Here is a 26,733-nt window from a genome sequence, read left to right as displayed (position 1 = left end):
GACGACTTAGATTTGGGCATACTATGCTTAACTATTCCTTATATCAATGAAAATGTATTTCGGTAGATTAGGTTTACAGATGGCATCAAGATCTGTGGAGATGTGGACCATGTAAAGGACTATCAAACACAGCAGAATATAGATCAGTTTCAGATATGGGCAGAGAAGTGGCAAATGGAGTTTAATGGGAAGCATTTTGCTTTGGGAAGGCAAATGATGTTCAGTGCCGTGTCTATGCAAATAGATGAAGTGGTAAAGAAGTTTTATGCTCCACTTGCCTTCATTGGAAGTGGTGCTGAGCATAAGAATAATGAAATCATGCTGCAGCTATATAAAACATTAGTTAGGCCACACAGAGTATTGCACGTGGTTCTGGTTGCTCTGTTATAGGAAGGGCGTGGAGATTGCGGAGAGAGTGCAGAAAGGGTTGACGAGGATGCTGCCTGGAATAAAGGGTACGAGCTATACAGAAACGTTGGACAAAGTTGGGTCGGTCTCTATAGGCCATCAGAGACCGAGGAGGAAGGGTGAGCAGATAAGAATTTTTTTTTAATTATGAGAGGCGGTCAGAATTTTTTCCCCAGGTAGAGAAAAATCATCTAATGTTGTGGGGTGGGGGATAGTAGTTTAAAAGTGATGGGAGGGAAAGTATTTTATGCAGAGAGTGGTAGGTACCTGGAATAGGAGTCAGGTAGTTTGGTGGAATTTGAGGCCTTTAAATGGACACATGAAAATGAAGGGAATGCATGAAATACCAGAGGAAGGCATTTAATATAGATTGGCATCATTGAGGGCCAAGTGGTCAGTCTAGTGCTGTGCTGTTCTACATTGTTAAAGATGATAGCTTTGATTGTTGCTCTGAAGTGATAATTCTGAACTGCGCGGTTGATTTTAACAGATTACGCTTGCAATGATTGTCAACAAATACCATGAAAGCTAAGACACAGGGATAAAATTGTTGCGGACTAACTCTGTCTCGTTCCTTGATGGATATATTGCATCTCAACATGAAAGAAAACAAATCATTTCCCTAACTTCTTATTCATAATTGCAAGTATGTTAACTATTTTCATAACAAACCAGGGTAGAAACATTGAGCTTAACAGCAGAAAGCAAATAAACACTCAGTGGCCATTTTATTAGGTACACCTGCTTGTTATGGAAATAGCTAATCAGCCAATCATGTGGCAGCAAAACAATGCAATAAAGCATGCAGACATGGTCAAGAGGTTCAGTTGTTGTTCAGAGCAAACATCAGAATAGGGAAGAAATGTGATCTAATTGACTTTAACTGCGGAATGATTATTTGTGCCAGATGAGGAGGTTTGTGTATCACAGAAACCGCTGATCTGGGATTTTCCAACACATCAAACTCTAGAGTTTACAGAGAAAGGTGCAAAAAAAAATATCCAGTGCACAGCAACTATGTCGACAAAAATGCCTTGTTAATGAGAGAAGTCAGAGGCCAGACTGGGTCAAGTTGACAGGAAGATGACGGTAAATAAACATTTGTTCCAACAGTTAGGTGCAGAAGAGTATTTCTGAAGACACAACATGTTGAACCTTGAAGTGTTACCTCCTGTACCTAATAAAATGACCACTGAGTGTATCTGAATAACAAACCAATGAGGGAGAATAAGGAAAAAGCAAATATCAGAGTCAACCAGAATCATGTAAGTCTCAAAGTTTTATAATTTGGTAGGATGCCATAATGCATGGTTTACTAACTGTCTCAGGAATATGTGCCAAAAAGATATTTAATTTCTTAGGCTTTTGTTAACTGAAAGAAATTAGCTCAAAGTTAATTGAATACTGTTTTGCTAAGATTTGATTTCTTCTCATGTGTCAAACCTTTACCAATATAGTTGAGTTAATGACTCATCTAAGTTCTCTAAAACTCATAAGATTCTCAAGTATTTCATGTCTCATTCAGCCAAAGTACCCAGAGTTGTGTGAGCACATAAGTGAAAGTGTCTCAGAACATAACCAGCAAGCTCTCTGACGGTCACTTCTGATTTCTACAACTCAACAACACAAATCGCTTAGAATTTAAAAAAAGAATTTTTGACTCAATTCTCATTGAATTATATTTTAAATTTACATTGCTGTTTTGAATTATCTCTCACAGTGTTCAATAAAATAGCAGCACTAAAAAGGTGCAGTCACACTTTTTTTTCAGTATCACCAACCCAAATTGATTCAACTATTTTCTACGTAATATTCAAAACTATAATGCTGTTATTCTTTTCTGTGGTCTGGTCGCATTTCATTTGAAGTAGTATATTAACTGTTGTTGCTTCTCTCTTCAATTTCCTACCATATTGCTATATTTTTGTTTAAATCCAGTTAAAGCTGAACAGAGACCCTGCAGTAAGAAGATCAGGCTGTTCTGCTTGGGACTTGCACGTTCCCAGTCAGTCTTTCAATTTTACTGGATCTAGCTCCCTTGTATGTCCTCAAGTTTTGTGAAATTCTGTAGCAGATGCATTAAATCAATCCCACTACAGGTTAGAGTAAGCTGGCAGGTCTTCAAAATGGTGAGCAAGGGCAAATTAGTTCTGATCTGAGCAGCTGAATCTAATGTAGCAAACATAACCCCCAGGATTACAGTTTAATAAACTAAAATCACATTGCTTTGCAGATTAAAAAGTATTGTTTGCCACTTCTAACACTCGATTTATGCTGGGTGATAAATTCCATTCACATTAAAAACTTACATCTATGTGCCTTCAATCCTTCAAAGGAAACTGGCTCATAGTCATAATACTCATAGCTCCAGACATAACCGTTGCTAGAGACAGTGGTCTTGTTTGCAGTGAGATTATCCTCAGACATTTCACACCTGCAAGAAAGCATAATAATACAAGTTCCTTAAGAATTAATTAAATCGCAACTAAACCAAAAATATATTCCAAGTTACAATGTACACTGCATGTACAAAAATACATTATTGTTAACATAGAAAGAAACCCATCTGCAATGCATTGAATGTGCACGTGGAATCAAATTACCGGTACTCACCCAGTGACCAAAATCTATTGAAATGCACGTCGTCACCATACACAGTCACATCAAAAGTGATCATTTGATCAGTTTCCAACTTCCAACACTGACAGCTTTTATTCTGCTTGGCATCATAACAAAAGAAATTAAGATTAAAAACGCTATTCATTCTGCAGTGCCAAACTGAAAGAACACAAGGGATTTAGGATTGTATCTTAACTAATGAAATCAGAGGTGACAATATTGTGAGTATGATGTTATTTACAGGAACACTGCCCATGTTACTTTATTGTTCAAGCAGAGACAGGGACATAATTAAATGGTAGAAAAGTGAAAAATATACAAACATAGAAGTGGTCATTTTCATTAGTTGTGGCCATCGTCAAGATTATGCTTTAATCTCCAGATGTAACTGAGTAGCCCAGCCCACCCAAACGCCATCATGCTTGGACCCCAATTCTGATTCAGTACAGAATGAAAACCTCAGCACTAAGCATATCCTTATTGGATCACTAATGTAACGACAGAAACACACACACACAGATGGGGGGGGGGGGGGGGGGGGAAGAGGGGAGAAGGGGAGGGAAAGAGCCGCAGAGAGACAGAGACTGAACATCTCTGCGCCGCCAAACATAAAACTTATGCTTGCATCATTTCCAGTGGACTCTGTCCTGAGCTGCAAGAAATGTTTGCAGTTCATCATCAATTATTTGGAACTAAAGCCTTGCCACCTCCTTCCCCCTCCCCCCCCCCCCCATAACTTATCTATTTCACTGGCGTTTCCTGGCAGAACATCTGCACTGGCCCTGGTTGCCATTCATGGGGGTCAGTGAGACGGACTTTCTGCTTGACAATCTTGGTGCAGCATGATCTGTTCCATGGTAATTGCAGTGAGTTTGCATTCAGTTCTCTGAAGCTTCCTTCAAGATGAAATATACCTCAAGTTGTTGGCTTCAGTGTATTTAGTATTTGTTTATCCAACAATGCAGAAACCAGACACAAACTGGCACAGGATAATACAGCTAGGAAAAAACTGCTGTCATCCATCTCATTCATACTGACTATGGTGCACACCTAAGCTAATCCCATTTGCCTGTGTTTGACACATAACCCTCTAATCTTGACTCATTTAACTGGCTGAATCATTTAATTCCTCCTCCCTGTCCTATCATACAATTACATGCCCACAAGATGCTCCACACTATCCCATCCAGTAATGCTTCCAGAAGCAAAATGCTGGAGGAATTTGGCAGGTCAGGCTGCATCCATGGAGGAGAATGGGCAGTCAACGTTTTAAGTTAAGACCCTTCATTAGGACTGCGCAGAAAAAGGGAAAATGGATTGTACAAATAGGTCAGGGGATGGTGGAGGGGGTGGGGGAGATTGGAGCACAAAGCCCTCCAATGAACTTCCAAAAAATAAACTGTGACCTGAAAGAAGTGTGGGAGGGTTGTAATGTAGCTGTTATAGTTTACTTTCTCCCCTGTTGTTTTCATATTTAGAAGACTCAAACCTTCACAGAAAAGCAGCAATCTTGTCTCCAGCAAGTCAGGATCGATGCCCTAAAATCATTGAAAAAGTTAGATATTGTTGGAGTGAAACCCTGCCAACCTTTCAAAATGCAGATCAGCCCAGAGCAAGCAGTAACAGTCAAAAGATCATACAAGATGACATGGACTGACGGACTAACACAAGGATAAGAAGAAACAATTCCACAGGCCTACAGCAAACAGACAAGATTAGGAATAAATATGGTATATTCACAGTTTGGGGTGGTGGGAGAAGAAAACACCTGAGGAAGGACATACTTCTTCAAAAGGAAAAGAAGTATTTTGCAAGAGATGTCTTACCATACTAAAGTAATTGCTTGTTAGGATTCAAGACCAGACAATTTTCTGAACAACACACAAACAGCCAATAGTATAAACACAATTCACCAATTCTACTGTTACATTCACTGGATTCTGGTCATTCATGTGGAACTCAAAAGCAGAGTTTCGCTGCTCATCAGATTTACACACTGGGATTTCTTTTCCTTATGGCAAGTCTGTTGTTTTTTTTTAATTCCAACAAGCTAAATGTCCTTTGTCCTATACACAAGTCTCTCTGGTGGCTCAATCCATTCTTTACACAGCAGGGTCTTTTAGTTGCAAAGGCAATTCTCAATTATCAAGCAACTCAAAGAGGAGACCAGATCAAATACTCCGGTAAATGGATGCTAGCTTAGTAATCATAGATCTGACAGGTTCACAAATGAACAAAACTTGGTATATCTTCAAAGGAAAAAAAAATAACCAAGAGTGTACTTACAGACCAATACAGTACTTCTTACTGCTTATTCTTTATATTTCTATTGGGAATATATTTAGTTACACTTCTTTCAACTGTCCCTCTGGACACTCAAAATGGACTAAATGTTCTGGCAGAAGAGCTTTGGTAAAAGAGTTAAGTTTATTGTGTCGGCAGAGTGGTGCAGCTAGTAGAAACACTACCTCACAGCACTGGGGACCCATGTTCAATCCCAATGTTGAGTGTTATTGATGAGGAGTTGGCATGTTCTCCCAGTGACCACCCAGGTTTCCTATGGCTGCATCAGTTTCCTGCCACACCCGAAAGACAGGTAGGTTGGTAGGGTAAACTGCTCCCAGGGTAACTGCTCCCAGGGTAAACTCGGTAAACTGCTCCCAGTGTGCAGGTGAGTAGAAGAACCTGGGAGAGTTGATGAAAATGTGGGGAGAATAAAAGATGGGATTAATATAGGATTAGTGTAGAATGGGTGGGAGATGGTCAGTGAGAGGTCAATTGATCAGTTTGACTGTTTCTGTGCATTATCTCTTTATAACTCTTTGTTTAAGTTCAGTGATGGTGTAGAATGCTAACATACATTTTTCTTTCAGATATGACCAATCTGTCTTTAGCACATTGTTTTTGATATAACATTTTCTAGTTTGCTCTGATACAAAACTAGATTGTTTCTTCTTTTCTCTGTTAACTCATTATGCCTTTCTTCACATTCCCTCTCGGATTCAAGGACTTCTCATATTATCTCTCGTCACTCTCCTTTGGGCTCTCGTTCAATATTTGTCTCAGCTGACTACAAAGCCTACAACTTGATGTTCTATATTTTAATCAGAATAAAAATATTTGTTCAATAAAAGCAATACAGGAATGTCAAAACAGAAGTACCATTAGGAAATGTACCAAGAAATTCTTTAATGTTGAGAACAAAACGTTGAGAGAACTGAATGGAAATGATTCATTGAGCAACAACTGATGTTTGCTTGCACAATTTATACACCCAGTGAATCCTTCAGTATGACTAGTCAGTTATTGAATTACACAACACAGATATATTCCCTATCGAAATAAAAAGAACAAACTGTAAGTAACCTACTGGTCTGTTTGCATTTGTTAAAATGGAAACAAAAGTTAATGATTCAAGTTGATTTTCAAAACATTCCATAGTATTCCTGTGATTACATAATAGTGATGCAACTGCCATATTATTTTCTAATACACAAGGTAGAAAGGCATCAAAGATGATAATAACAAAGATAACATCAGATTAGATTATTGTACTCTTTAGTCCTCTGGAGGAAATTGATGGCCCAATTAGATGGGGAAATTCTTAGACTATGAATCCAGACTGGCCAATCTCTGGGAGGGTCTGATACTTACCTAAACTATTCGGGCTTGTGCCAGATTTGCAAGGGTAGGTGAGGGTCTATGGAGACAGCTGTCAGTATGTACGGACTGACTGAATACTTAAGCCAGGTTTAACTTGACTGATTGGATTTCACAGAAAAATAGGATAAGTAGAATCCACTTGGGGTGCACGTTCCTGAAAGTCATATGCTCTCCTGAATTGCCATTTGAGTGCCTCCAGCAAACTTGCTGACACAAGATACTTGCTGGAATCTGGAGCAACAAACAACTTGCTGGAAGAACTCAGCAGGTCCTTTCACTCTGGCCATCTCTCCCCCAGCCCTGATACAGGGTTCCGACACAAAACATCACCTATCCCTGCCTACAACATTCCACACCACCCCCCCCCCACCTCAAACACCACAGATGCTGCTGAACCCATCAAGTTCCTCAAGCATCTCACAAGTGGCTACATATTCCAGTATCTGCAGTCTCTTGTGTCTCCATTTCCAGGTACCTGTTTTAAATGACCAGTCCCTAATGTTATAGCTATGTCCCTTTGTTTAAGATTCTCCCACAAGGTGAACCCCTTAGGATCTTATACACTTCAATAAAATCAATCCACAGAGTGTTTTGGTCAAAGTTTCTTCAGAAGCAACGTATGAGGCATACAACTTGTTGCTTGCGATCATTTATTAGGTGTTACAAGAACAAAATGCTTATGCCCCTCATGATTTTACATACCTCTACAGGATCACATCTTAGCCTCCTGTGCTCTGAGGAATAAGATCTGTACCCATCTCTCTCTTCCTATATTTTGTCCCTCAAGTCCTGGGAATTTTTCTACTTTTTTTCTGCACCTTCTCCAGGTTAATAATGTTGTTCCTATAGCAGAGTGATAAAAACCAAACACAGAGTTCACCAGGAGACGCCCATGGAGTGAGCATTGTTTTAGATTCGCTCCATAACCTTTACTTTTTTAAACTATGATCACCCTTATTTAACTTATTTTTACCTATAGTAGAAGATTCTTGTTACTTTTTTGGACTTATCTTTAAGAGTGTACTGTGAATTTTGAAGAAATTAGTACAGAAATGGCTTTAAGATCTAAAGGGCAAGACCCTGGGAAAGATTCTAACAGCAATGGAAAGAAAAAAAAGACTGATCCTAAGCGTACTGAATCAACTTATGATAGGTTATTGGAGCTCTTAGATGAAAAATTTGAAGAACGACAACAAACTTTCAAAGAAGATTTAAAGGCTTTCCAGGATTCTCTGGATAAGATTGGTCATGAAGTTAAACAACATCAAACTCTAGTCGCAACTCTGCAAGAGGACGCTCGGAAGTGAGACTTGAAAATCGAGAAACTGGAGCAGAAATTATCTTCGGCAATTAAACAGGTGGAAGTACTTAAAGCCAAGAGTGTTGATTTTGAAAATCGATCTAGAAGACAGAACTTACGCATACTTGGTCTTCCAGAAGGTATTGAACAAGGGGACCCCTCGAATTATTTTGCTCAACTTTTAAAGGATGCATTCCCTTCTGTATTCCCAGATAGTCCTCCATCACTTGATCGTGCCGATAGAATTATGTGCTGATCACCAAGTTCTTCATCTAAACCACCTGTTGTAATTATTCGATTTCATTATGTGCATGTTAAAGAGCACCTTATTCATTTGGCCCAGTGTTTAGGGATGGTTAAATTGAGAGAATTCCAATTCCGGCTTGTAGAGGATTTTAGCCCAGAAGTGATGAAGGCGCGGCTCGCTTTTAAACCTTTGATGTCCGAATGTTATGAGAAAAACCTAAAACCAGTGCTTTTATACCCTGCAAAACTTAGAATCTTGCCTTCGAATGCACCACGGCGTGTTTTTCTCTCTACATCTGATGCTCGAAGCTTTCCGGATGAGAATTATCCTACTGCTTCGGATTCTCATCTCTAATAAATGCATGGTTTTGATTGTTACAAGATAATTTTTGTTTCCAAAACCAGATTTTGTTTCTGGCTATTGGTGTAGATTTATTTTACATTTTATATTCCAATTAAAGTTTTTCTTTATCGACATACTAATCTTTTTAATTTACTTACTTTAACCATTGTATTTTATTTTTGGTCATTATTATTAATCATTTGAAGGTGAATTTTTTTTAACGCTTTGATATATATCTTTTTTATTTTTTTGTGTAACTAAGATGGTGGTTTCTTTTCTAAAATATTTCTTGCTTTTTTTTTATTTCGCCTTTTTTTGTCTTCTTCTTCCTATAATGCCTTTCTTATCACATCCTAACTTTTATTTGTTCGGCTTTTAACCTGATTTATAAGTTACCAGTGTTTATATCCTTTTTGTTTTCATTTTACTAGCAATTATATTAAGAAGTCTGTGTTAGCATAGTGTTAATTACTTTTTTGGATTTTGGGTGGATCTTTTTTTTCCCTCCTTTATATATTTGGAGTTGCCTTCTGGAGACATGGGGGTAGATTTAGTTCTGGCCTCCTTTAGGCTCAGGAGGGTCTCTTTTTCGTGCGTGGTGGGCGGGAGGTTCCTTTCCAATTCTTTTAGTCTTTTTATTAGTTTTTCTAGTTTTTTTCATTTGGGCTGATTTCAAACTACTAAAATGTCCACTGTGTCATCATTTCCGGGTCCTCCCCTTATTTTTGTTCCTCTTCCGGGTGCATGAGTTCATACTTTGGTTAACTCTTTATATACCAAAGGGTTGATTTTAGAAATATGGCTCAGACCATTAATTTTGTCTCTTGGAATACTAATGGCTTAAACCATCCAATTAAACAGAAAAAGATTTTTAAAGTATTCCAAAGACTGAACGCGCATATTATTTTTGCACAAGAAACTCATGTGAGGAAAGAGGATAATCAACTTTTTTTTAGGTTTTGGAGGGGTCAACAGTACCATTCGAATTTGAATGCCAAAGTAAAAGGAGTTTCAATTTTTATTGACTCCTCTATTATATTTGTTCAACATGATATTATTTCAGATCTGAGTGGTAGATTTTTGTTAATTACTGGGTTACTTTTTAATAAGAAGGTTGCTATGGTTAATGTTTATGCTCCAAATGTGGATTATCCTGATTTCTTCAAGTCTTTATTTACCTCTCTACCTAATCTAAATGAATATATGTTAATAATGGGTGGTGACTTCAACTGTTGTTTAAATTCTTTGCTGGATAGATCTATATCCATTCAGACTTTACCAAATAAGTTGGCCACTTACATCAATTCTTTTTTGACTGATAATGGAATTTTCAATATTTGGAGATTTCTGCATCCTAAGGACAAAGAGTTTTCATTTTTCTCACGTTTATCATTCTTACTCGAGAATTGACTATTTTTTCATTGACTCTCGTTTTATTCCATCTGTAATTGTTTGTAATTATGACATTATAGCCATCTCTGATCATGCTACAATGAAACTTTCTGTTAAATTAATGGACACAGCTCCTAGTACTAAGCATTGGCAATTTGATTCTACCTTACTGCAAGATCCGGATTTCATTAAATTTATGAAGGAACAGATTGATTTCTTCTTTTCAACTAATTCCACAGATGAAATTTCCTGGGGAGCACTTTGGGACACTTTTAAAGCATATATACGTGGACAGATTATCTCCTACTCAGCTGGTTTGAGAAAACGTATTAAGAAGCAAACTCTTTTATTGGTTGATAAGATTAAAGAAATTGACAAGAAATATTCGATTGCTCCTAGTAAGGAGCTTTACAAACAAAGGGTTGAGCTTCAAATGGAACACAGTTTATTACTTACATCTTTGATAGAAAATCAATTAATGAAAACCGTAAGTGATTTTTAAATACATAGTGATAAATCGGGTAAACTGTTAGCTAACCAATTGAAAAATGCTTCGGTTAAACGTCAAATTATTAAGATTCGTCATCAGAATGGCAAACTGACAGTTGACCATGATGAGATAAACAAATCTTTTCAAGATTTTTATACCTCCCTGTATCATTCTGAATTTCCTCATGATCATAATACCATGCATGATTTTTTTTGGGAAATTGAATTTTCCAAAATTATCATCAGAAGAACTTTTAATATTAGAAACTCCTATTATGGATGCAGAAATTAAAGTTATTTCCTCTATGAATCCTGGGAAAGCACCAGGTCCAGATGGGTATACAGTGGAATTTTTAAAGTTTTTTTCCTGTACTCTTTCTCCTTGGTTATGCAGGGTTTTTGAAGAAGCAATTAGACTAGGTAAATTGCCACTATCTTTTTATAGAGCTTCCATTTCTTTAATATTGAAAAAAGATAAAGACCCTACTGACTGTGTATCCTATAGACCAATATCTCTATTGAATGTAGATTCCAAGATCTTTTCTAAGTTACTGGCGACCAGGCTGGAGAAGGTATTACCTCAAATTATCTCGGAGGATCAAACTGGTTTTATTAAAAATCGCTATTCTTTTTTCAATATTAGGAGATTATTGAATATTGTTTATACTCCTTCACGCAGCACCTCAGAATGTGTCATTTCATTAGATGCGGAGAAAGCACTTGATAGAGTTGAATGGCCATACTTATTTACTGTGCTTGAGAAGTTTAATTTTAGTCCGACATTTATATCCTGGATTAAATTGATATATCATACTCCAGTAGCCTCGGTTTTTACTAACAATCAAAGATCTCCCTTTTTTTGTTTATTTCGGGGTACCAGGCAAGGCTGTCCTCTCAGTCCATTATTATTTGATATTGCTTTAGAACCTTTGGGAATTGCTATTAGAGAATCACCTAACATTTTTGGCATTACTTGTGGGACGAATATACATAAATTATCATTATATGCAGATGACTTGTTATTATACATTTCTGATCCTGAGAAATCCATTCCTGCAGTTATATCATTGTTGGCTCAGTTTAGTAATTTTTCTGGGTATAAATTGAATATTAATAAGAGTGAATTGTTTCCCTTAAATAGGCAGGTTCCAATTTATGGAAATTTACCTTTTAAATTAGTTAATGACTTTTTTATATACTTAGGGATTAAAATTACAAAAAATCATAATGAGTTATTCAAGGTTAATTTTTTACCCTTAATTGATCAGATTAATTGTTTGTTCACTAAATGGTCACCATTGTCTTTATCTCTGATAGGTTGGATTAATGCTATTAAGATGATTACTTTACCCAAGTTCTTATATACATTTCAAGCGGTATCAATTTTTATTCCGAAATCCTTTTTTGACAATGTTGATTCAAAAATTTCCTCATATATAGGGCAGAATAAAAATCCTACATTAGGTAAAAGATATTTACAGAAGTCAAAGAAGGAAGGTGGATTGGCATTGCCTAATTTTAGATTTTATTATTGGGCAATTAATATTCGATATTTGAAAGGTTGGTTAAGGGATTGGGATTTATCTCCTAGCCCTCATCGGGTAAATCTGGAAACTAAATCTGTACAAGGATTTTCATTGGGTTCTATTTTAGGGACTTCTCTTCCCTTTGCTCTTTCTAAATTGCATAAACGAATTGACAATCCGATTGTCAAACACACTTTACGTATATGGTTTCAATTTCGGAAATTTTTTAGGTTGAATCAATTTGTTTTAACTATTCCTATTGTATCCAATTTCTTTTTTCATCCATCTATTATGGACCAAGCTTATTCAGCTTGGAAGACTAAAGGTATACTACAATTTTCTGATTTATTTCTGGATAATTGTTTTATGTCTTTTGAACAATTATATAATAAATATAATTTGCCTAGATCTAATTTTTGTAGATATTTACTTACTAGGAATTTCTTAAACATTGTACTTCCTACCTTTCCAAATCTTGATTCTTAGGGTATTTTGGAGAAATTGTTAGAACTAAATCCTTTTCAGAAAGGTATAATATCAAATGTTTACAATATAATTATGAAAATACATTCAGAGGCCTTTTATAAGATTAAAAATGATTGGGAAAGAGAACTTAACTTTACTATCCCTATTGAGAATGGGAATAAAATTCTTCAATTAGTTAATTTATTCTCTATATGTGCTAAACATTCATTAATACAGTTTAAAGTTGTGTACAGGGCTCATATGTCCAAGGATAAATTGGCTCATTTTTATTCCTATATAAATCCTATTTGTGATAGATGTCAGTCTGAGATAGCGTCTTTAACTCATATGTTCTGGTCGTGTCCGCTTTTGGAAAAATATTGGGAAGATATTTTTGATATTATCTCTGTGGTATTGAACATTGATTTACAAGCTCATCCTATTACTGCAATTTCTGGTTTACCAATGATGGACTCACCCCATTTATCCTCTTCCACTTGTAAAATGATTGCATTTCTTACACTAATGGCTAGAAGATCTATTTTGTTGAATTGGAAAGAAATTAATCCCCCTACCATATTTCATTGGTTTTCTCAAACTGTTATGTCTAAATTTGGAAAAAATTATAAGTGTCGTATATGACCCTTTTATTAAATTTGAAAAGACTTGGGAGGCCATTTATTCAATATTTTCACATGATGTAATTTGACCCTGTTCCAATCCTGTTTGTTTTTCCAGTTTTGATTATATATTTGTTGAGAGGATCAGTGTTGGGGACATTGATGATTTTGTATCTTTTTACAGATACTATAAACAGCCCATTTTTTTCCCTTTTTTCTCTTTAATAGAGGTTAATTAGAGGGTAATAATATTTTTTCTTCTTGTTCTCTTTTCTGTTTTTTTTAAACACAATATACTTTTTTTGTTTTGTTTATATGATATTTGTATCATTCATGATTTAGGAAGACTCAACTATATTGTACTTATTGTTTGTGTATCCTTTTCTGTTTATTTTAATTTTGTAAGTTTGTAATCCCATCATCGATGTATTAATCTTATCATGTTGATATTAATAAAGATTGAAAAAGAAAGTAAAAAAACAATCACAATATTCAGGTCACAAACAGGAGAAAATCTACATATGCTTGAAATCCAAGCAACACACACAAAATGCTGCAGGAACTCAGCAGGTCAGGCAGCATCTATGGAAAAAAAAGAGTACAGTTGACATTTAGGGCCGAGACCCTTCAGCAGGACTGGAGAGAAAAAAAAGATGAGGAGTAGAGTGGGGGAGAGGAGGGAGAAACGGCAGTTGATAGGTGAAACTGGGAGGGGGAGGGGTGAAGTAAAGAGATGGGAAATTGATTGGTAAAAGAGATACAGGGCTGGAGAAGGGGGAAGCTATTTGGAGAAGGCAGAAGGCCATGTAAGAAGGGGGGGAGAGGGGGGGAGGGGGGGGAAGAGGGAGGGGGAAAAAAAGGAAGGATTGGGGAATGGTGAAAGAGGTTAAGCCCTGATACAGGAGGTTGAGAAACCGACATGCTATCATGCTGTCAGGTTGGAGACGGAATACGACTGTTCCTCCAACCTGAGAGTGGCCTCTTCACAACAGTAGAGGAGGCCATGGATTGACATATTGGAATGAGAATGGGAAATGAAATTTAAATGGGTGGCCACTGGGAGACCCCACTTTTTCTGGCGAACAGAGTGTAAGTGCCCGGAGAAGCAGTCTCACAATCTACGTCGGGTCTCACCGACATACAGAGGTTCTGTGGCCTATCAGCATCCTGTACAACTGTACTATGATGTTCCAACATGCTTCCTTCCACACTGGAGGCTGGATAAGATGGCCATGGGCAAAATATACCTGATGATAGGAGGTAGTGTGTAGTATGATGTTTTTGTGATTGGAAGTCTACTACCAGGGGTGTACTGCAGAGATCGGTGCTGGGACCCTGGCAGTTGGGATTATACTTTAACAGCTTGGATGTAAACATTTAAAGATGACACAAAAATTGGAGGCATTGTGAATAGCAAGGAATATTGTCGGAGACTACAGTATGATGTGATCAGATGGAAAGTTCTGTAAGTGTTGGCAGATTAAACTTAATCCTGACAAATCAAATAGAGATAGGACATACAAAGTAAATGGTAGGGCATTAAGGAATGTTTATCAACAGAGGGACCTTGGGTTCAAGTGTATAGTTCACCATAACTGTGGCCACTCAGGTAGACAGAGTAGTAAAGCATGCTTACCTTTATAAGTCTGGACATTAAAAAGGAATGTTATGTTACAACCTTTCAAATCATTGGGTATATCTCAGAGTTCCGGTTGCCACACTAAAGGAAGGATGTGGCTGTACTGGAGAGAATGCAGATGAGATTCACCTAGATTAGAACATAGAATATAGAAATCTACAGCATCATATGGGCCCTTCGGCCCACAATGTTGTGCCGACATTGTAACCTACTCTAGAAACTGCCGAGAATCTCCTTACCACAGAGCCCTCTATCTTTCTAAGCTCCGTGTGCCTATCTAAGAGTCTCTTAAAAGACCCTATTGTATCTGCCTCTATCACTTTCACTGGCAATGCATTCCATACACCCACCTCTCTCTCTCTGTAAAAAACTTACCTCTGACGTCCTCCTTATACCTGCTTCCAAGCACCTTAAAGCTATGCTCCCTCGTGTTAGCCAGTGGCAGTCTTTAGTTATGGGGAAAGACTGGAGAGGCTAAACATGCTTTTCCTGAAGCAAGCTGAGACTGAACCTGATAGAGGCTAATAAGATGAGGGGCAGAAATATCCTAGATAGCATCTCTTTCCCATGCTAGGGGTATCAGAAACAAGAGGGCATAGGTCTAAGATTAAAGGAGAGAGCTTTAAAAGGGGTTTGAGAGGAAAGAGTTTTTATTTTAGCTAACAAATTGAATTGAAGGAATCAGAGGGCGGGTATTGGAATCTTATTGTTAATAGGATTCTGTTAATAATATTGTTGATAAGCCCCAATCAGATCTCCCCTCAGCCTCTGTCACTCCAGAGAAAACAACCCAAGTTAGTCCAACTTCTCATTATAGCACGTGCCCTCTAATATTGGCAGCATCCCAGTAAAGCTAAGGAGCACCCTCTTGAAAGTCTCAACATCCTTCTTATAATGAGACACGGAGAACCGTATGCAATACGCCAGATGTGGCTGAACTGGAGTTTTTATAAAGCTGAAACATAACTCAATGGCTGAATTAATAAAGGTAAGCTGCCATGTGCCATCTTAACCACCCTGTCAACCTGTGTAGCCACTTTCAGGGAGCTATGATCCCTCTGCTCATCAACACTTTCAAGGGGCTTGCCCTTAACAATCTACTATCTCTTTACATTTGAAATAGAAGTTGAAACATTCATCAAAACATTATTTGAGGATGGGATTTCTAAAGATCTACAAACAAGTCATCACTGGGACCAACTGCCTGAACAATTGATCCTTTTACTGATTCTGTTTTCAAATCATACTTCTGCAATGGTCAAAAAGACCTGTGACGTCAACTGCAAATTGCATCTCACAATTCATTATAGTGGGGCAGTAGCATTATGAACAGTAGCTTTTCAACTTTTGCATTTAGTCCCTCTAGACCACAGCTCAAATGCCACAAGAACCGATGGGAATGTCATACAACAGCAAGATGGTGGCATGACGCAGTTTGCAGCGGCCTCTGCGGGGTGCCGTGCACAATCCTAATCTGATGAAAAACGGACATGGGAGCACGGAGGAACATCTGGAAATCTCCAGAAAGGCCACGGCTTAAACTCACTTTGGAATCTCCTTATTCTCTCATCGTTTACTTTCCTATCTTACCTTTCGTGGCTTCATCCAATTCCCTTTATAAACTGCGTAAAGTTCAAATCCCAACACCGATCACCACTGCACTACTTGGTACCTACTACCAAAACAAAATCCACTCTTCACAAATTACCCGCTGACATGGCACGCTATCAAATCTCCTCTGAAAATCTAATGTACCAGATCCCCTTTTTGCCACGTTATTTTCCAAAGAACTCCAAAATCATGCTGATCCCCACTAATTACTTCCATTTTTTCTCCTACTATATTGTTTTAATATTTGTTTCTATCATATTCCTTACTACTGATGTTAAATTAGATTATTTTCGTTCACGTCCATCCACTCACTCCCCGACACCAAATGAAATCCGACTCGAAATCGCAGCAACTCCTCTTCCCACGTTGAAATTGTTTTTTTTAAAAGAAGGCAGGCTCATCAATTCGGATGATGGAAGTTGTTATCAGTTTGAAGCGTTAGCTGTTTCCCTTTCCATAGATGGAGAATATCCAGCACTCCTTATTTCAGATTTCCAATGTTTCCCGCTTTTGTAGCTCATTAGTCCTTTTGCTTAAAACATTTCAGCCGCCAGCGCAGCGCAGCGCAGCCAACACGCATTTCCAGCAACCTGGATTGCAAAATATTTTTTTCCCTTTTCATTAAAACAAAATCAAAAAGGGGAGAGAAGGTATGTATGTGTTGCAACTGGAAACGGCTCCAACGAACCCCGTTTCAAGATGCTTAAGGGCACATTTGAAAACCAGGACAGTCTCTCCTTTCTCTTGTCAATAACACAAGAAATTCCGCCGATGCGGGAAATCCAGAGTAATGTACACATTTTTTTTCGTGTTTCCTTGTCAATAGCCTGGGTTAGAACTGAGCCATAACAAAACAGATCGGCGGCAGCAGAAATGCACCAGCCGCACGGAAATGATGTCGGCAACCCTAATCACCTTCTCACCGCGTGTAGCATTCAAATACGTCCAAGATACTCAATATTAACCAGGGGCTTAACACTCCACTGTTGGTTGTGAACCGGAGAATCATGGCTTAAACCACTCACATCAACTAAGAAATCATTCAAAATAAATACAGTTTCGGGCTTTGTAAACGCAATTGCTTAAAACTCCAACCTATAACATAGAACTTGTTTGATGCTTTTTCTGGGGAATGTTAACAAGCGCCAGAGATTGACTTCACAAGCTCCACGTGAAACTCGCAGGGGCGAGATACTTAACACTTCCTTAATATGAAGCATTACGTGAACCCCAATCCAGGCAAAACATCGCGGAATGGATCGCGCTTTTCAGCAAACGCTGTAAGTTGCGGATTTAACAGCGAGTACGAGGGCGGGTAACCAGTCCACGGAAAGTTAAGCATCTCGCCGTTTGGTCCCAGCCAAGGCAGCGGAAGCCAACCTCCACCACTTTCTATACACAAACACACACGGGGCAGCTCACCTCTGGCAGTGGGACCACGCTAGTTTTCTGCACCACCAGCTGATCCTGGGTCTCTCATCGGGTTTCTGATGTCACATCCCGACGGAGACTTCAAGTGGTGTTGGTAGGAAGAGGCGGGTCTGAATTGTGAAATACCTCCGCCCCCAGTCTCCCCAGACATTTTCCAGGCGCTTTAATCCATGCGCACACTTAAAACTTAAAAGTAAATTTATTATCAAAGTACATTTGTGTCACATATATAACCCCGAGATTCATCTTCTTGCGGCCGTACACAGCAAATCCAAGAAACACAACAGAATTAATGAAAGACCGCACCCTGCAGGATGGACGGTTTGGCTGAGAGTGGAGTTTGCCTTGTCTCGGATCCGCGTCACTCTCACTGCTCCCTGCGGGTTTTGCGGGTACTGAGATCCGATTAGATCGGGAGTGGAAGAGCGTAGAGTGACTACCGCTAGTGTTGTGATACTGCTGCTTGGCGAGAAGAGGCAGCAACAACCATTCCGTCGGACCCTACCGTGGGCAGCTAGCGTCGGTGCAAAACATCGAATTCACAGTAAGAAAAATTAACCCCCTGTGATTGTATATTGAATATCACATTGTCAGTAGAATTTAAAGGGATTCACGTGCAAAATAGGAAACAGGGTAAAAGTGGATGGTCGGAAATGCCGGGAGCATCATATGATCAAATGGGTGGTAATTGTATTTGACAATATGAGTTAAGCGGTAAAAATTTTACTGCGTAATAAAATTCATTGAAACCCTAGCACAAACCAGCCTAACCTTCACTGTTCATCACTTTCATTAGGTCAGCAGCTGATGAGAGAGAATAAAAATGCTGGAGAAACTCAGGTAGCATATGTAGAGGGAAATGATGTAAACATTTCGGGTCGCAATTCATCCGGACTTACCGCTCTCGACCCAAAACTTAGACTGTATTTTCTTCCCGCTAAGCTTCTCCAACTATTTGATTCACCCCACCCCAGATTACAGCGTCTGCAGTATCGGACACTCGTGTCACCGTGAATTTACACAGTCAGAAGAACTGGATAAATTTCTGGCGGGGGCGGGAGTGGGAGTACATCCAAAATCGCTACACATCTTTGGGCGCTAGAGAGAGCTGAGAAGGAGATCTCATGGAACCAAATTACCTCGAAGACAAGGGGAAATTTGGTCTTTTCAATTCTGGAAAGGAGCTCTTTGTAAAATAAAACATCGAATGGCCTACTTCTGCTCCTATTCTTCATGGTCTTATCTCTTACGCAACCTTAAATTGAACTCCTGGAGTTCAATATCAAGGAGATGTTTCTGGAAATGAGAACAAGGATGAATTGAAAGATTGCAATGCACCGAATATCACGTTTGCATTAACACATAAAACCAACTGACAAACCGTGGGATGAAGCCAAAACCTGGGACTCATTTAGAAGCGGGTGGTAGAGTGAATAGCATAATCCCACAAACTGAATAACTGTGTTTTGCTTATCTGAATTTATCTTACTTGACAAATAATGGAGACAATTAGAAGCTGTTCTGTGAAGAATTGTAAAAATCGTCAAGAGTTAAAATACAAAGGACTGACAACAAAACTTGCAAAATTTCACTGGAGATCTCATTGAGTTTGAAAACTCCAATGACTTGTAGATGTTTGACCACTTCAGAATGAATGTAAACAGCCGCTTGTCTGTGGCAATGGGTTTATGCTACATCAGTGAAAACTATTGCTGCTTAAAAAACTCACAGTTATATTATTTTCCATGTAAGATATGGAAGTTAATACCATACAGGAAATATTTTATTGATTCCTTACTCAGATATGTTATTTTGCCTGAAGCAGAAACTATTGCAAAACTGAAACATACTGTAGTTCACTTTCACTAAGAAGAGTGCTTGATATTTTCCAACGGAGGGATATCAGTATGGTTTCTGTTCACTGATCCCTGCTCTAATCCACAATATTCGCTGCATCCTGCCGATCCAATATATTGAGACATGGACCCTAGGAAAATCTTTCATTTCCACAGGCTGAAGTTTTCTATGCCCTGATGGTTTGAATTGTTTATCTAAATATGCCTTGAGAGAGTCTCTGATTCCTCCACTCTGGCAGAGAGTGAGTTCTCTATTTCAGTCATTTTCAATATGACAAATACCTTCCTCTAGTCTCCATTAAGGTAAATAGCTTATTCTGGACCTGTGCTCACACCACTGTTACTTTTTTCAACCAAAGGAGGGGGAAAGGGCACCCAATGAGATATGATGGTGAAGTTGGGAAATGGAAAGGAGGGGGAAAAGTGGCGAAGGAGGTGGAGTACAGAAAGGAGGAGGGAGTGGGAATGCGAATATGGCTAGACTAACTAAAGGAGAATAGGTGAGAGGTCAGAGCTGAAAAGAGAAAGGGCAGAGGAAGTAGGAAGAAGAACAGCTCAACATGGGGGGGGGGGGTATGCAGTGGAGGATGGAAATAAATCACATATGGTGGGACTGAATTTTGGAAATACCCAAGCACATGTGACCAGAAATTAATTTCTACTCTTATTTTTTGGAGTTTGTAATTATTAGCACTATGGAACTGATATCCAAATGTACTTTATGATGAAGCTTTAGGAAAATACTAATCTCCACAATTCCCCCAAGTGAAAAGGTAAAAGGTTTCCAATCTCAGGTCATTATCTTGTTCTGAAATGCACACCTATTGTGCAATGTATAAGAATACAAAATGGAGTTCTAGCATTTGATACAACTGTCAGCTTTTCAATTGAGGCAAAATTTTGGAAAACCCAAGAAGTGTTAAGGAGGAGGGAAATTATTGGATTTTTACTTAATTTTGTTCTGTGTAGTAGGCAATAAGTGGAATAGACGTGATGTTGAAGAAGCCAATGAAGTTATTTTAAAGTTTAAACACTGTTTTAATGAGGAAAACTAGTGGCGTATTTGGGCACAGCAAATTCCTATTGTGTATTTAATATTTTGGTAATACTTGAGTAATATTGTAAATATATTGTTTGATTAAGCATTCATTCATTTAAATAATTCATTGCGAATTATTTATAATAAGTACATGAATGGCATGAGTCATTATGCAACCACATTATATGCACGTGTCAAGCTAAAAGTAAAGTGAAACTAAGACACACATTCCCAGCTCCATATTTACTTTCAATTAATTTTGTGTTCTGGAGTTGCAAAACATAACAATGGTGTGAGAGGAAGTTTTAAACGAACCAGGATGACAACCTACCTGTAGAAGTGCAGCAAGATGGATGTTAAAAAAGAAACACAGCAAAACATTCAAGTTTGGGGGGGGGCGGTCGCAGGACTGGCAGCTCAGTATTCTGGGGTTCCATTATTTTAGATGTGGCAGAGCTGGAGGGATTAAAGCCATAGTGATGGTATTACTAGTCATCAAAAATGTCACGGCAGTGCTGTATCAAGACAGACTGCAGAACTCAACTAATGATTTGTTATAGGTGGAGCAGAGAAATAAGAAAGGTTTTTCTATGTGAGTATATTTCTCAGTTCCTTTCTCATAAGAAATAAGAAAGGTTTCTTATTTCTTATGAGAAAGGAACTGAGAAATATACTCGCATTAATGGGATATATTATAGATCATCCAACAGTCCTAGATATTTAGGACACATTTATTAAAAAATCACAGACTGTTGTAAAGAACATAAGGTTGTTATAGTAGATGATTTTAAGCAGTGGCATCAGCGCTGGACTTCGGAAGTGAAGGCTCCCAATTTCAAACCCAGTTGACCCCCATCCCCCCCAGGCACGCTTTCCATCCATGCTGGGTTGAACTTTGAGCTAGCCACTCGGCCTTGTAAAAAAAAAGGGTCAAGTCAGGAATGTTCATACAGTGACCCGGTTAATCCGAAAGGAGACCATCAGATAAGAGACCATCAGATAAGAATGGCTGACTGTCTGTTGTGACAAGCTATGATGAAATTTTAATTTGCCACATATTGACCACATTCTGTAAAATGACTAGATGGGATAGAGTTTGTCAAATGTGTTTGGGAAAATTTCCTTCATAGAAGTCCCAATGAAAGATTGTGTGATAATGGATCTATTATTAGGAATGAAACAGGGCAGGTGTCATAAGTTTGTGTCCAGCGACCACAATAGTATTGTTTCAAAGTAAATATTGCAGAAAAGATAGGTATGGTCTGTGCATTGAGATTCTGAATAGAAAAAAGTCCAATTCTGATGCTATTGGAACTGATATGGGAATTGTAGATTGGGACAGGCTGTTTTCTGGCAAAGGTGTACTTGGAAAGTTGGAGGCCATCAAAAACAAACCTTTAGAGCATAAAGCTTGTATGTACCTCTCAGAATAAAAGGTAGAGATAACAATTGCAGGGAACCTTGGTTTTCAGGAGATATTAAGGCCCTCGTTAAGAGAAAAAAGGAGGTGCATAGCAGACATAGGCAAGTAGGAGCAAATAAAATGCTTATGGAAAATATAAAATGAAAGAGAACACTTAAGAAAGAAATCAGAAGGCTGAAAAAGGCATGAAGTTGCTCTAGAAGACAAAGTGAAGGAGAATCCTAAGGGATTCTATAGATACAGTATGTTAAGAGCAAAAGGATTGCAAGGGACAAAATTGGTCCTCTGGAAGACCAGAATGGTAGTCCATGCTGGTCCCAAAATAGATGTGGAAAATTTTAAATGAATTCTTTGCATCTTTATTTACTGAGGAGACAGACAGAGTTTATAAAAGTGAAGCAAAACCTCAACAACTTCATGAACCCTGTATAGATTACAAAGGAGGAGGTGCTTGCTAACCTGAGGCGAATCAGATAGATAAATCTCCAGGGCCTCACTAGGTGCTCCCTTGGACCCTACAAGACACAAGTGTGTAAATTGCCGGGGCTCTTGCAGAGATACTGAAATCATCCTTAGTGACAGAAGAGGTACCTGAGGACTGGAGGAAGCCAATATGTTTCAACTGCTTAAAAAAGGCCCTAAACATAAGCCAGGAAATTATAGACCAGTGAGGCTGACTTCAGGTGTGGGAAAGTTATTGGAAAGTATTCTGAGGGACTGGATTTATAAGTATTTGGATAGACATGGTCGGATTAAGAATAGATAGGCATAGTAGGTCATGTCTAACCAATTTTGTAGAGTTTTTTGAGGAAGTTACTCAGAAAGTCAATGAAGGCAAGGCTATGGATGTTATCTGCATGGACTTGAGTAAGGCATTTAACAAGGTCCCACAGGAGAGACTGGTGAAGAAGGTTCAGTCCCTCAGCATTCAGGATGAGGTCCTAAATTTGATTAAACATTGGCTTTGTGGGAGAAGCCCGTGAGTGGTAGTAGAGGGCTGCCTCACTGACTGGAGGTGTGCTGCAAGGATCAGTGCTGGGTCCATTGTTGTTTGTCATCTATATCAATAATCGGGATGATAAAGTGGTTAACTGGAACAGCAAATTTGCAGATGACACCAGCATTAGCAGTGTAGTGGACAGCGAGAAAGGTTTCATAGCTTGCAGAGGGATCTGCATCAGCTGGGAAAATGGGCTGAAATATGGGAGATAGAACTTAATGCAGGCAAGTGTGCGGTGTTGCACTTTGGTAGGACTAATCAGGGTAGGTCTTACGCATTGAATTATAGGACAATGAGGAGTGTGGTAGAACAAAAAGATCTGGGAATACAGGCCCATAATTCATTGAAAGTGGCATCACAGATAGATAGAGTTGTAAAGGAAGCTATTGGCCTATTGACCTTCATAATCAATGTATTGAGTACAGGAGATGGGATGTTATGTTGAAGTTGTATAAGAAGTTGGTGAGGCCTCAATTGGAGTATTGTGTGCAGTTTTCTCTACCTACCTACAGGAAAGAAGTAAACAAGGTTGAAATAATGCAGAAATGCTTACAAGAATGTTGCTGGGTCTGGAGGATCTGAGTTACAAAGAAAGATTGAATAGATTAGGACTGTATTCTATAGAACATAGAAGATCGAGAGGAAATTTGATAGTTGTATGCAAAATTATGAGGGGTATAGATAGGGTAAATGCAAGCAGGCATTTTCCACTGAGGAATCAATTTGAGGAGCGGGAATCAATTTGAGAAAACTATGGGAGAGGAGGTTAGTTCACCAGTAGAGCAAGTAAAGAGACAGTGTGTGAGGGAGGAAAGGCAGGTGATGGAGAAGGGATGCGCTCAGCCTGAAGATGTAGGGGAGAAGAAAGAAAAGGATAATAAATTTGAATGCATTGTTAGGGATGAAAAGAGAGGAGGAGGTGGAGAGTATCTTAAATGTATCTATTTTAATGCTAGGAGCATTGTAAGAAAGGTGGATGAGCTTAAAGCGTGGATTGATACCTGGAATTATGATGTTGTAGCTATTAGTGAAACATGGTTGCAGGAAGGGTGTGATTGGCAACTAAACATTCCTGGATTTAGTTGCTTCAGGTGTGATAGAGTAGGAGGGGCCAGAGGAGGAGGTGTTGCATTGCTTGTCCGAGAAAATCTTATGGCGGTGCTTTGGAAGGATAGATTAGAGAGCTCCTCTAGGGAGACTATTTGGGTGGAGTTGAGGAATGTGAAAGGTGTAGTAACACTGATAGGAGTGTATTATAGGCCACCTAATGGGGAGCGTGAGTTGGAAGAGCAAATGTGTAAGGAGATGGCAGATATTTGTAGTAAACACAAGGTGGTGATTGTGGGAGATTTTAATTTTCCACACGTAGACTGGGAAGCTCATTCTGTAAAAGGGCTGGATGGTTTAGAGTTTGTGAAATGTGTGCAGGATAGTTTTTTGCAACAATACATAGAAGTACCGACTAGAGATGGGGCAGTGTTGGATCTCCTGTTAGGGAATGCGATAGGTCAGCTGACAGATGTATGTGTTGGGGAGCACTTTGGGTCCAGTGATCACAATAGCATTAGTTTCAATATAATTATGGAGAAGGACAGGACAGGACCTAGAGTTGAGATTTTTGATTGGAGAAAGGCTAACTTTGAGGAGACGCGAAGGGATTTAGAGAGAGTGGATTGGGTCAAGTTGTTTTATGGAAAGGATGTAATAGAGAAATGGAGGTCATTTAAGGGTGAAATTATGAGGGTACAGAATCTTTGTGTTCCTGTTAGGTTGAAAGGAAAGGTTAAAGGTTTGAAAGCACCATGGTTTTCAAGGGATATTAGAAATTTGGTTCGGAAAAAGAGGGATGTCTACAATAAATATAGGCAGCATGGAGTAAAGGAATTGCTCGAGGAATATAAAGAATGTAAAAGGAATCTTAAGAAAGAGATTAGAAAAGCTGAAAGAAGATACGAGGTTGGTTTGGCAAATAAGGTGAAAGTAAATCCGAAAGGTTTCTACAGTTATATTAAAAGCAAGAGGATAGTGAGGGATAAAATTGGCCCCTTAGAGAATCAGAGTGGTCAGCTATGTGTGGAGCCAAGGGAGATGGGAGAGATTTTGAACGATTTCTTCTCTTCGGTATTCACTAAGGAGAAGGATATTGAATTGTGTAAGGTGTGGGAAACAAGTAAGGAAGTTATGGAACCTATGACAATTAAAGAGGTGGAAGTACTGGTGCTTTTAAGAAATTTAAAAGTGGATAAATTTCCGGGTCCTGGCAGGATATTCCCCAGGACCTTGAGGGAAGTTTGTGTAGAAATAGCAGGAGCTCTGACGGAGATCTTTAAGATGTCATTAGAAACGGGGATTGTGCCGGAGGATTGGCGTATTGCTCATGTGGTTCCATTGTTTAAAAAGGGTTCTAGAAGTAAGCCTAGCAATTATAGACCTGTCAGTTTGACATCAGTGGTGGGTAAATTAATGGAAAGTATTCTTAGAGATAGTATTAATAATTATCTGGATAGACAGGATCTGATTAGGAGTAGCCAGCATGGATTTGTGCATGGAAGGTCATGTTTGAGAAACCTTATTGAATTTTTTGAAGAAGTTACGAGGAATGTTGACGAGGGTAAGGCAGTGGATGTAGTCTATATGGACTTCAGCAAAGCCTTTGACAAAGTTCCACATGGAAGGTTAGTTAAGAAGGTTCAGTCATTAGGTATTAATGCTGGAGTAATAAAATGGATTCAACAGTGGCTAGATGGGAGATGCCAGAGAGTAGTGGTGGATAATTGTTTATCGAGATGGAGGCTGGTGACTAGCGGGGTGCCTCAGGGATCTGTTTTGGGCCCAATGTTGTTTGTAATATACATAAATGATCTGGATGATGGGGTGGTAAATTGGATTAGTAAGTATGCCGATGATACTAAGGTAGGAGGTGTTGTGGATAATGAGGTGGGTTTTCAAAGCTTGCAGGGAGATTTATGCCAGTTAGAAGAATGGGCTGAACGTTGGCAGATGGAGTTTAATGCTGAGAAGTGTGAGGTTCTACATTTTGGCAGGACTAATCCAAATAGAACATACAGGGTAAATGGTAGGGCATTGAGGAATGCCGAGGAACAGAGAGATCTAGGAATAACAGTGCATAGTTCCCTGAAGGTGGAGTCTCATGTAGATAGGGTGGTGAAGAAGGCTTTTGGAATGCTGGCCTTTATAAATCAAAGCATTGAGTACAGAAGTTGGGATGTAATGTTAAAATTGTACAAGGCATTGGTAAGGCCAAATTTGGAATATTATGTACAGTTCTGGTCACCGAATTATAGGAAAGATATCAATAAATTAGAGAGAGTGCAGAGATGATTTACTAGGATGTTACCTGGGTTTCAGCACTTAAGTTACAGAGAAAGGTTGAACAAGTTAGGTCTCTATTCTTTGGAGCGTAGAAGGTTGAGGGGGGATTTGATCGAGGTATTTAAAATTTTGAGAGGGATAGATTGAGTTGACGTGAATAGGCTGTTTCCATTGAGAGTAGGGGAGATTCAAACGAGAGGACATGATTTGAGAGTTACGGGGCAGAAGTTTAAGGGAAACACAAGGGGGTATTTCTTTACTCAGAGAGTGATAGCTGTGTGGAATGAGCTTCCTGTAGAAGTAGTAGAGGCCAGTTCAGTTGTGTCATTT

The 26,733-nt window shown here is 38.8% G+C and overlaps 1 protein-coding gene across 4 annotated transcripts in view; it reads right to left on the bottom strand.

The window, feature by feature from the left end:
* LOC132400863 (melanocortin-2 receptor accessory protein 2-like) overlaps positions 1–18,261 on the bottom strand; it is a 30,872-nt gene extending 12,611 nt beyond the window's left edge. For 2 of the 4 annotated variants that reach the window (XM_059982344.1, XM_059982341.1), the window contains exons 1-2: positions 17,744–18,261; positions 2,718–2,842 (exon numbers count right to left, since the gene is read on the bottom strand). In XM_059982344.1, coding sequence (XP_059838327.1) covers positions 2,718–2,835 — 118 coding nt within the window. In that variant the 5' untranslated portion in view covers positions 2,836–2,842; positions 17,744–18,261. Of the gene's footprint in view, positions 1–2,717; positions 2,843–3,021; positions 3,125–7,392; positions 7,557–17,743 lie in introns of those variants that run through there. The other 2 variants (XM_059982342.1, XM_059982343.1) reach the window with 2 other exon arrangements.
* Between the last annotated feature and the right edge of the window lie 8,472 nt (positions 18,262–26,733).

This window comes from Hypanus sabinus, chromosome 10 (assembly GCF_030144855.1).
Source record: "Hypanus sabinus isolate sHypSab1 chromosome 10, sHypSab1.hap1, whole genome shotgun sequence".
Lineage (NCBI taxonomy): Eukaryota > Metazoa > Chordata > Chondrichthyes > Myliobatiformes > Dasyatidae > Hypanus > Hypanus sabinus.
This window is presented reverse-complemented; position numbering and strand designations above follow the sequence as displayed.